At 19.0% G+C, this 12469-nt stretch overlaps 5 protein-coding genes across 5 annotated transcripts; 1 reads left to right on the forward strand and 4 right to left on the reverse strand.

The window, feature by feature from the left end:
• SRAE_2000456300 (Acetylcholinesterase) lies at positions 1-1766 on the reverse strand (the record flags this gene model as incomplete). The annotated part of the gene is made up of 2 exons (XM_024643447.1): positions 1-1554; positions 1593-1766. 2 exons carry the CDS (start codon positions 1764-1766, stop codon positions 1-3), a joined length of 1728 nt encoding a protein of 575 aa, XP_024509116.1.
• Positions 1767-2291: 525 nt separating this feature from the next.
• SRAE_2000456400 (Hypothetical protein) lies at positions 2292-2681 on the reverse strand (the record flags this gene model as incomplete). The annotated part of the gene is made up of 3 exons (XM_024643448.1): positions 2292-2356; positions 2403-2508; positions 2550-2681. The coding sequence occupies 3 exons, from the start codon at positions 2679-2681 to the stop codon at positions 2292-2294; spliced, it is 303 nt and encodes a 100-aa protein (XP_024509117.1).
• A 1507-nt stretch (positions 2682-4188) lies between these two features.
• On the reverse strand, positions 4189-5365 carry SRAE_2000456500 (Astacin-like metalloendopeptidase; the record flags this gene model as incomplete). Its single annotated transcript, XM_024643449.1, has 2 exons — positions 4189-5277; positions 5315-5365. 2 exons carry the CDS (start codon positions 5363-5365, stop codon positions 4189-4191), a joined length of 1140 nt encoding a protein of 379 aa, XP_024509118.1.
• Positions 5366-8375: 3010 nt separating this feature from the next.
• Positions 8376-8774, reverse strand: SRAE_2000456600 (MSP domain and PapD-like domain-containing protein; the record flags this gene model as incomplete). The annotated part of the gene is made up of 1 exon (XM_024643450.1): positions 8376-8774. One exon carries the CDS (start codon positions 8772-8774, stop codon positions 8376-8378), a length of 399 nt encoding a protein of 132 aa, XP_024509119.1.
• A 1914-nt stretch (positions 8775-10688) lies between these two features.
• On the forward strand, positions 10689-11789 carry SRAE_2000456700 (Astacin-like metalloendopeptidase; the record flags this gene model as incomplete). The annotated part of the gene is made up of 1 exon (XM_024643452.1): positions 10689-11789. The coding sequence occupies one exon, from the start codon at positions 10689-10691 to the stop codon at positions 11787-11789; it is 1101 nt and encodes a 366-aa protein (XP_024509120.1).
• Between the last annotated feature and the right edge of the window lie 680 nt (positions 11790-12469).

The following is a 12469-nucleotide window of genomic DNA, read 5'->3' on the forward strand; positions in this document are numbered from 1 at the left end:
TTAATAATTTTTAAACAGCTTACATCTATCATTTCTTTTGAACTCTTCAAAAATATAAGCATTTCTTTTTGCTAAATTAAGATTTAATATAAGTATTTTCTTATTTTCTCTTGAAAAAGGTACCCATCTTTCATCTGGAACTCCTGTATTAGCAAATCTACCAAACATTTTCATCATTTTCATTGCCACAATTAATTCTAAAGTAAATAATTTTTCATCATGAATTTTATAATTTTTAAATGGTGAACCAAAAACAAATTCTATATCAGAACCAGTTATTACAAAAGGAAGCCATTCTGGCCAATCATAGTTTTTAGGTCTGTGCATAAAACGGTATGCATAAACGCTTTTTACATTTTTTTTTAAAGCACGTTCAAGAAATTTAGCCCAATCACATTCAAAATGCATCTCATGAAATAGTCTTTGTCCAACCAAATATTCCCTGTCACCTACAATTTTTTTCATGGCTGCTCTTGCTTTCTTAAATACTTCTTTATTAATATTGTAATCTTTAGCAACTTTGTCAAATAATTTGTTATTTATGTCAGTTACTAATTGCATAAAAGCTTCTTTTGTTTCGTTATGTTTTTCAAGATGTTTATAATTATCTCTGACATAATCAAAATAAAATAAAGTTCCTTCATCTTCTGTTGTACCTACTAATATATCAACATCTTTTTTCATTTTTAATTTTCTAAAATCTCTTACAAAATACTCCTTGTCTTTAGATGATATTCCAAACATTTTACGTAAAGGTTTATTTTCTTGTTCTCTTAATTTACTTATAACCATTCTTAAAGTATTATCTTCTCTTTGAGCTAAGCACAATTCAACTAATGTATTAGTTTGATTCTTACAATACATGTCATCACTTAATCTTCTAGTCCTTTCAATAAGTTGTTTATGTGAAACTGTAAATCGATGATTTGGGAAAACTCCTGAAGACAAAATAATTCTTTTAAATAAACCTTTACTTGCTCCTGAAAACAAATGAGTAGCAGCTGCTGCCCCACCGGCTTCATGACCAAAGATAGTTATTTTTCTAGGATTACCTCCAAATGCATGTATATGTTCATTGACCCATCTTAATGCCATAGTTTGATCTAAAAGCCCCATATTTCCAGGAATTTTTGTTTTTTTTCCTAAATATGCAAATCCATATGGACCTAATCTATAGTTGGCACTAACTATAATGGCTCTTGCATAAGCAGCAAAATAATGACCTCTGTAAAGTTCTGCTGAAGCAGATCCACGCAGTAAATCACCACCATGAAAGAATACAATTACAGCATCTGAATTTACACCAGGTTTCCAAATATTCAATTTCAAACAATCTTCTGACATATGATCTTTTGAATTATAATAATCAAATTTTGGAATTCCTGTATTAAGAGTTTTTTGCACACATGATCCACTAGACACATTTGCATAAAATTTCAAGTGAGTATCATTTCCATAATGAGGATGAGGGCGTTTTAATCTAAAATAATCTATTGGTGGTCTAGCAAATGGTATTCCGAGGAACTCAGAAACAGTAGTAACTCCTAATATATTCTTTAAAAAAAAAAGTTAAAATTTTTTTATAAACTTACATAAACTTGCTTTGGATAAAAAGTAACACTTGAAATTGGATGGGTATCATTAAATCTATTAGTAAAATTAATCCGTATACTATAAGTTTCACTTGTCATTTCATCGACTTCATCTGTTCCACATTTTGTTATGACCAAAAATGTAAACAATATAATAATTTCATTTAAAAACATATTGAATAAAATAGTTTTTTAATAATGAATTGTATGTTTTATGGATTTATTTTATATATTAAGAATGTTCTATGAATTAGATATCTAAAAGTTCATGTTTTTATAGCTATCTAAACATAAAATGTTAAAAAATCTAGTTTATAGAAATTTTTTTAAACTAATATATAAAATATTTATTAATCAATTAATAAATACAATATTAATTATGTATTTGCAATATTAACACTTTGTGGTATAATTTTTTAATAAATGTTTTAATAATTTATTATTAAAATTTATTAAAATTATTTTAAATATATTCTAGAAAACATTTTATTATCTTTTAAAATTTTAAAAATTTATTCAATTTAAAAAATGTTTTTTAAAGTTAAAAAATAAATTTAAAATTAAGGTATAATGTAAAATAAAACAAAATTAATTTAAAATATTTTGTATATATTAGTAAAGTTTTGATTGGAAAAACTTTAACATTAAAGTAATTTTAAATTCATTTTTTTTTCAAATTTTAAATTTTTTTCTTTTAATTCATTGAAAAAAACATCTTTTTAAAATACACATACGTCCTTTGTAGAAAACTTGTCCTTTTTTAACTTAATTAAAATTTTTTTAAAAATTTAAGAAAATTAATTAACTTACGGTCTACGTTTTTTAAAGGTTTTTTTGGTGTATTCAAATTAGATGAATATAAAGTAATGTTTGTCGGATAAAGGTAATTTGTTGGTTGTGAAGAACAAATGTTTTTCTAAAAAATTAATTTTAAAGAAATAAATGTTTTTTTCTTACAACAGTTTTTTGATCAATATAACTTTTAAGGTAGTTATTCAATAACACATTTGTTTGGCGTTTATCAATTTTCATTGAGTTGTAGATCATCAATAATGAATATCTATCTGATGGTTTTATTGCAGATAACATTTTCACATAAAACTCTATCTTTTCAATATCAATATAAAGTTGACATGGTGGTTTTATTCTAAATTTTCCATTGCAATACAATTTAAATCCTTCCAAAAGAAATAAATTCCATAGTAATAAGTTAAAAAACAAAAAAAATAATTGACGATACATAATTTAAAAAATGCTTTATCTATAACTTTTATAACAAATAAAAATTAATTTAAAAACATTTTTCTTAAATCATATAAAAACGTTCTTAAAGTATTTTTTAAATGATATCAAGATAATAAAATTTTATAAAAAAAATTCATTTAATGTAAAAGAAGTATTTAATTATTAATTAACAAAAAAAAAAGCTAATAAAAAAAATTTTTTTCTAAAAAATTTAATAATAGTTTATAAATATGTTTTCAATACTAAAAGCTTAAGATCACATAGATTTTTTAATTTAAAAGTAAATATTTTTAATTAAAATTTTTTTTATTAAACTTATTTATTTATTTTTTAAGTTAAATTAAAGCATTTAATTTTAAAGTTTTATACAAATTGTTTATTGACATACTTTTATTTAATAATAATTTGAGTACTTTTTTAAAAGTAATCTTTTTTTTTAAATTTACTTAAAATTGATATTGAAATAATGATCATTATGACACTAAGCTATCATATTTATATAATATTTTTTTTATGAAAAAAAATGTATATAAAAAACTTCATGAGAAGACAAAGTTTCATAATTATAAAAAAACAATATCTTTTAATAGTAGTGTTGTAATATCAATATTAAAATTTTTTAAACTTGTTATATGCTGTAAAATAAAATTAATAGACAATAGTTTTACTTTAGTATTTAAATGAAAGTGGTATATTCCAAGTGGCATTGATATTAATATAATAGATATATTTACCTTGTTATTAATCACAAAAATTTTTAATATTTTTAACCATGTAATAATATTAAAAATGTGTAAAAAATATTTTTATTTTAATTTATATAAACTTATTTGTTGATAATGATAAAAAATTAAAAATTATTTTAACTTCTGATTTAAAAAAAAAAGTACTGAGTTTCATTAAACCTAATACAACATTTTCTTTTTTTAAAATTAATAATTTAAAAAAGGTTCATTATTTTTGTATTTAACAATAACAATGAAAATACCAATTCATTAAAATATAAAAAAAAAATATAATGATTATATTCTAAGAACCTATAAACAATACATTTTTAAAAAAATTAAACCTTTTTTTTATACAAAGATTATATTTTTTTACAAAAAAAAAACAATTATTTAATAATATTTTTGAGTGTTTCTTGTTGAATCAAATAATTTCAAAAAATAGAAAATAGATAATATAAAAAAATTTTGTAATTGTTAAAAAATTTATTTACTTTTTAAATTTAAAGAAATTAATAATACATGAATTTCTGTATTCAATAAAAACGTAACAATATGACTAGATAATGATTTTTTTTAAATTATTGTTGTAAAACTATCATTTAAAAATTTATATTGGAATCTTATTATACTTCTCTATATTTAATTTCAGCAAAATGATTACTATCATCTGTTCCATAATATCTTACAAGAACCTGACTAGATATTGGTTCTACGGAAACATTCTTATATGATCCACAAAAAGAGAGACCAACAGCTCCTTTGTTATGTCGATGTTTAATTTCAAGACCCTTTCCATGTGAACAAATTTTTCTCTTTAATATATTAGCTTTAACAACTACAACTTCAACTTTTCTTCCTGGTTTTGACACTATAAGATGATTACAAATTTTATCTGTTTTAATATATAATGTTTGATATTCTTTTTTAGCTGTAAGTTTTTTTGCGCCGCATTCACCTGTTGAATCTTCAGGAATTCCACATAATTTTGTACGATATCCTGGTGGGCATTTACATGAATCACAATTTTTTGGATCTGGATAACCACCATTTATACATCCTTTAATTTTTTTTGGACATCTTTTACCACAATACATATCATTAAGTAATTTGATATCATTAAATGAAAAATCATTTCGTTGTCCTAACATTTTATCATATACTGGATTAAGTTTAGATGAATATGTAGGTTTTCCATTTGCACTAAAATAAGTTCTTTCAAAATTCATGATTGATCCAAAATCAAAAGGTGTGTTTAATATTTTAACACTATATCCTTTAACCTTCTTGTATTCATTAACATTTGCTTTTTCAATATTATCATATAAAATATTTACATAACTGTTTCTGTCCCAACGGTTTTGATGAGGAATCAATCCTAAAGCAAGACCAATATGATGTTTAATACAACCAATTTTACTGGAACAAGTGGTTTCTAAATAAATAACTGTAGGTGCATCGGTACCATTTGCTGAAGCAATTAAATTACAATCAGATGTTTTAAAAATCATCCCTTTATGTTTAAATTCATTTTTTAATTTCACAAAATCAAAACAAGTTTGATTAGAAAGATCATTGAGAGCTGAAATAACTTTTTGAGAGTGTTTTTTGTATGCGATATAATAAGAAATATGGGAATCAAAAGGTAATAGGTCTTTATTTAAAATTGCACGTTTAAATCTTTCATCTTTATGTATTTTTTCTTCTAATTCAATCTAAAAATATTGTTAATAAGTAAAAATTAAAACTTACTCCTAATGTTATTTGAACAAATAAAAGACATAAAAAATAAAATGAGAACATTTTAAATTACAAATTCTAATTAAAATAATCTAACATTTTATAGTTATAATTGTTTACTTTGAAATAATTGAATTTAAAATGTACTTTTTATAATTATTTAAATTTGATTTTTTTTAATAAATCATATTGTTTTTTTTTTCTTGTGGATATTTATTTATGAGTAAAAAAATAGAATAAATCTTTTTTTTATTATATTTAATTTTTTTTAATGTTTATATTAATTAATAATAATTTGATTGTTATTAAAAATCAAGAATCATAAATAAATTTATTATTTAGTTAATTATTGCTAAATAAATCTCAGAAAACCATAGAAATGGTACCCGATTTATTGCTGAGATAAAAAAAAAATTTTTTTTGTTAAAAATATATCAGTTGGCATATCCGGTAAAAAAAAATTTCCAAATTTGAATAAATTATAGAAAACATGCTTATTTATAAAGTTTTTCATGTAGTTTTAAAAAACTGTACATTATTTTTTTTCGCAATATTTCCGACATAGGAAACAACTTGGATAAGTTTATTTACACTTTTCTGAGTATTAAAAAAGTATTTTTTTTTAATATTATAAAATGTTAATAAATATTGTTTTTTAAATATTAATTTTTCAAGAATATTTTTTTCATATATTATATATATAGAATATTTAACATCTGTAGAAAATTAAACACTGATAGCTAAGTGTTTAAAGTCAAATTGTCATTTTTAAATGATAATATTGACAATATTATCTACAGATAACACTTTATAGAAAATATATAGAAAATACAACTATAATGTTTTTTATAATTTTTTTGTTTTGTATTTATTTATTAATTATTTTTTTATATTAAAACCAATGGTTAAAAAATATCAGTAAATTTTTTAAAAAAATATTACCACATATTGTTAAAAAAACTGTTAATATTTTTTATTTTTGTAAACGATAATTTTTTTAATACAGTAAATATTGTCATCTGTAATTGACATTATCTTAAGTTCCTAAAAATTTAAAGCATTGTCAACTGCAAATGTCATTTACATTTTGAGTGAAGTGGTACAATGTTAAAGTTTTATTTTAGCTTGAGTATTTTCTAGGATATATATGAGAATAGTAAGTTAAAGCAGTAGTAATAGGTGAAAGTAGTAGGTTTAAATTCTGTAGTTATATGGTTATAAAAAAAGAAGTCGAAGATTCTAGAATTTTTAATTTTGTTGTTATTTCTATTTTTTCTGAGTTATTTTTGATGCTAGAAGATTTTTTTGGCTTGTATAGGACGGAATTTTTTAACATTGAAAAAACTTGGATTACCCATCTTTCTAAACCTCTAAGATAAGTATTAAAAAGGCTACAAATAAATTTAAATTTAAAAAAAAAATTTTCTTTATTGTTATATAAATTGTAACATATCATATTAAAAAATATTATACATTATTACATTTTACTATTTAAAAAGAGATTCATAAGGATTTCAAAATTGTACTAAACATAAATTATTCAAATATATTAGTAATATTAAAAAAACATTTAAATGATATATAAAATACGTGACAAATAATGGACATTACAATTTATGATCAATATTGTAAACTAAAAAAATTTCAATTAAATTTATATTCCTAAATATTTTTACAATACTTGATTTTTTAATTGTTATAAAAAAAAGTTACTTTTGTTGCGTTTATAAAAGAGATTAATTGAAAAAAAAATCTAAAAGGCAGAAAATTTTTAAAATAATACTTTTATTGATCACAATAAGATTTATTTATACAAATTATAGTTTAAATTTAAAACTATTTAATTATTCTATCTAAAAAATAAGTTTAAGATTTTTATCAAATTTTAAAGTTTTATATTTTTTTTTATTTAAATTATTATTTTTTATCCTGTGTAAAAAAATGTTTTCTTATTAAGTAAAAAAAATTATGAAATTTTAATGATTACGAAAATGTTTTTTACTGTCGATTTTTTACTTTTAAAAAAATTATTGATAACTTTTTTTAAATTATTAATTTTAAAAAAAGAAAATGCTGTATTAGGTTTAATGAAACTTAGTACGTATTTTTTTTTAATAAATCAGAAGTTAAATTAATTTTTAATTTTTCATCATTATCAACAAATAAGTTTATATAAATTAAAATTAAAATTTTTTTTAAACATTTATAATATTATTACATGGTTAAAAAAATTAAAAAACTTTTGTGATTAATGACAATGTAAATATATCTATCATAAAAAATTAATGGCATTTTTACTTAAATATTGAAGTAAAACTATTGACTATTAATTTTATTTTACAACAGCATAATAAGTTTAAAAAAAAATTTTAATATTAGTATTACAACACTACAATTAAAAGATATTTTTTTTATATAAATATAAATCTTATCTTCTTATAAAACTTTTTTAATACTATTTTTTAAATAAAAAAAATTTTTTTATTTTTAAAAATCATATTTAAATGTGAATATAAGAAATATATAAATTTACTTACTAGAAGAGATTTTTTTTAGTTATTTAATTTCAAATATTTATAATTTTATTAATAAAAATTGCGTTTACATATATCTAGTTTTTTTAGTTAAAAAAATATTAAATATTATAATTTTAATATATATGTTTAAAATATTTTAATTAACTTTAAACACATATTTTTTATTGTGTTGCTTAAAGAATAGTAAAAATAATGTGGCTTTAAAAAAATTAAAAATAATAAAAATAATATTAGGAAAAAATATTGTTAAAGATAAAATTATATTTGATACTAAAAAAGTTTAAATTATCTATTATATCAAAATAATGTTTAAAATATATTTTTATGTGTTTTAATAACTTTTTTTAAAATTAATAATAGATATGTTTTTTTTAATTGTTTTTTTAATAAATAAAATACTTTATATTAAAATGAAATTTTAAAGTACATATGACACATAAATGTATTTTTAAAATCAATATAAAAATCATTATTATTTTCATTTTATTTCTCCTTTATTTTTTATTAAATAATTTTTTTCTTCTCTTCGATCGTTTTTATATTTTTTCGCTTTCACAGGGTTCTTTTTTAAAATCAGCAAATAATTTTTTTGCCTTTGCAGCTTTCCCTTTCTCTGTACCAAAAGCAACTCTAGCTTTTACATTAGGATCACATGGCATCCCATAAACAAAAAAAAAGTGTTTACCATTTTCAGGAATCTTCTTACAAGCATTAAAGATAATGTTAACATTTAATGGTTCTTCTCCTGGTGGTATGATGGTAACTGGTGGACGTAGCCTAAAAACATCATTACTCGTACATTTAATTTTAAATGCCTGATGTTCATTAGTGATGTTGTAGACTTTCAAAAGAACGGAGCAGGTAGCATCACCTAGTGATGAAGAAGAAAATAATATTCTTTCTGAAGGTTCAAGTTTAAAAGGAAAATCGTTCATGATAAAAGGGTAAAGCAAATTATAAAGAATAATGTTTATGAGTGTGTTAAGAAATAATGAAATATATATGTTAAAATTGACTATTAAATATGAATTACAAATAATATTTAATTTATATATTTTTTATCACTACATTCTTAAATGTAAAATATAATCATTTTTTACACATGTTTATACCAATAAAATATAAAGTATTTTTATTCATTTATTTAAAAATTTTAATCTATATAAAAATGACGTTTATAAATAAAAAAATGTAATTAATTAAATATTGGGTAAAACATTGACGTTTAAACTAACAAAAACTGTTATATGTTACTAACATCTAAATTTTTTTTTAAATTAAACATTTTGTGATAAAAAAATTTTTTTTTAAATTTAATAATAAAATAAAACATGATTTTATTTTTTAAAGATAAAATAATTATCAAATAAAATAATAATTTTAATTTTTTTTTTGTTGAAAACTATTAATTAGCAATCACAAATTTATAACATACTCTTTTTTAATGGAAATATTTTTGAATTGAGGAAAAACATTAAACAAAGTTGTTGTTTATTTAGAAACCAGAAATTTTAATTTCTTTTATAAAAAAATTGCACTTTATTTTTAATATTTTTTATAAAAATGCACAATAACTGGTTAAAAATCTTTGCCCAATAATTTATTATTTATAAATATAATATCTTTTAACAATCATAACTTTAGATGTATATTTTGTAAAATAAAATTATTGTGATTTAATTTATTGTTTCATATTTTAAAATGATAATTACAATGTATCTTGAAAAAAAAGGATAATAATTTTAATTGTACAGTTTGAATAGTTAAAAAATCATATTTATAAAACAAAAATTAACTAAATATTTATGTAATAGAATGAACATGAGAATATGATAAAACAATATTTACATTTTTAAAAACATTAATATTATTGTTATATTATTAGATGCATTCTCAGAAAATAACTTCAAATATAAAATTTTAATTTTACAATATTTTGTTGTTTAAAAATAAATGTTGTAAGCTTAAAATAAATCTCTTCATGAAGTAATAAAAAAAAATTAAAAAATATTATTAAAATTTTTCTAGTTATAAAGATTATGATATATTGCTTAATGAATTTTAAAGAAATATAATAAACATAACATTTATATAAAATTAATAATAAAAAAATTTGAAATAATATAAAAATCATAGTTAAAAAAAATTTTTTTCATAACAACAAATGTTGATTTAGTTGTTGACAATTACTATTTTTAAAAAAATTCTGAATTTTTCAAATTTAATTACTTGGTATTTTATTGAGTTAGACCAATTGTAGAATCAAAATAGATGCCAATTCTAGAAAAAAAAATTAAAAAGTCAATTAAAATTATCCAATAAAACTAAGTATAAAATAAACTATTAAAAATTTAAAAAAATTGATTGTGAAATAAAAGTTAAAATACTTTTAAACAAAATTTTTAATGTAGATTATATACTATACTAATTTGACTTAATGTAATCATATTTCAAAACAATATTTTGAATCTTAACAAAAAAATTAAAATTTATTTGCCATTTGATGAAGTACTATTTTATAAAATATTTATAAAAAAATGTTAATGTATATTAACAAAATGAATTTATTTACATAATTCATTCAATTTTTATCTGATTTTTTAAACATGTTTTTAATAATAAAAAATATTTTTATGTTTTTAATTATTTTAACATCTTTTCTGCTTGTAAGTTTTATTAGTTATCCTTAATAATTATTTATATAATAAAAATTTTAGTTTTTAAAGAATGAAATATTTAAAAACATAAGAAATAGAGAAAAAAATTTATTGAATATTGACATTTTATTAACATCAAATAAATCTATTTTTTCATTTGAAAGTTATTCAAAAATGAAGATAAAAAAAGAAATGATAAAAAATTATACTTGTGATTTTATATTAAAACGAATAAAAAAAAGAATAAAGGGTAATTTAAATGGAAAATGGAATTTACCAATTTATTATGTAGTTGATCCTAATATAAATTTAAATTTACTTTTCCAAGCATTAAATCATATTCAAACAGAAACATGTATAAGATTTAGAAAAATTAATAAACCACTTGATTATAAACCTGGATTTAATTTTCGTTTAAGTAATAAATGTTTTAGTTTTGTAGGAAAAGTAACAGATTATTACTTTCAAGATATATCTATCGGTCCAGAATGTTCTGATTTTTCTGGTATCCAACATGAAGTTATACATGCTTTAGGACATCATCATGAACATAATAGAGTTAATAGAAATAAATATTTAGATATTGATTTTAAAAATATTAGGCAAGATATATTAAAAGAATTTGTTATTGTAAGAAAATTTAATTCAGAAACATTTAATATTCCATATGAATATGCATCAATTATGCATTATAATCTATATTTAGGTAGTAAAAATACTAGGCCTACAATGTTTCCTAAAATAAAAGCATATAAAAAAACTGTTGGAACCTCAACAAAAGCTACATTTCTTGATCTTAAATATTTAAATTTTCAATATTGCCAACATATTTGTCCTAAAAAAATATTTTGTTATAATTGGGGATATCAAAATCCTAATAATTGTAATTCTTGTAAATGTCCTGAAGGATATTTTGGAGGTAAATGTGAAAAATTATTTTATATAAAACAAAATTGTGGTGATGGAATAATAAACTTAGGATCACAAGAAATAAATCTTCATTTTTCTGGTTCTAAATATTGTGTTACACATTTAAAAACTGATATAAGAAGTATAATTAATATAAAAATTGTAAATGTACAATTATTTCCTAATTTATATTGGGGATGTAAAAATTTTAATTCAATAGAAATTAAGTTTTTAAAAGACAAATCACTTACTGGTGCTAGATTTTGTGGTCTTGATAACAAAATATTTTTTGTTTCTGAAAATCACCATGTAATAATTATTTATAGAAGTAGCATAAGTAATAATTATGCTAATTTATCATTCAATCAATCAATTATAGTTTAAAAAAAGTAAATTTAAAAGTTAAACTCAGTATTAAATAATTTTTTTTTTATATCTAGTAAATATAAAATGTTTAATATTTAAAAAATTTTTTTTACTATTTTTATTATTTATTCTTTCTCAATAAATAGTGGTCTTTTGATAATAAGATTATTTAGTATATAAATCTAATATTTAGTTGTAGAATTATAATAATGTTTTTAATAAAAAAATCTTATAATAATTATTATATTAAAAAAAGTTTCAATATATAAATTTAAAATTTTTATTATTGTTTTATTTTATTTTTAATTAAATTTTTATCAAAGAATTAAAAAAAAAGTTTACATAAAAGTATTAAATTATAAATATATAATTATAAATTAAGATTTTATAATAGTTTAGTGTAATAATTTTCGTCTATTTAGCTTTGTTAACATATTTGTTTTACATTATTAATAATTATATTAAAAAGTTTTATCCTTAAAAAAATAATGATTTTTAAAGTAAACATTAAATAAAATTAAACAAAAATTAAAAAAAAAGAATGCTGTGTAAAATATTTCTTTTGACTTTGGGAGATAAAATTAAAGTAAAAAAAATTTTTATTGAAACAATACGTTGTTAATTTAAAAAAATAAGTAAGTTTAATATATGTTTAATTTAAAAAAATTTTGTCTTGTACTTTAATAATCCATTAATAA

The sequence above is a fragment of the Strongyloides ratti genome, assembly GCF_001040885.1.
Source record: "Strongyloides ratti genome assembly S_ratti_ED321, chromosome : 2".
Lineage (NCBI taxonomy): Eukaryota > Metazoa > Nematoda > Chromadorea > Rhabditida > Strongyloididae > Strongyloides > Strongyloides ratti.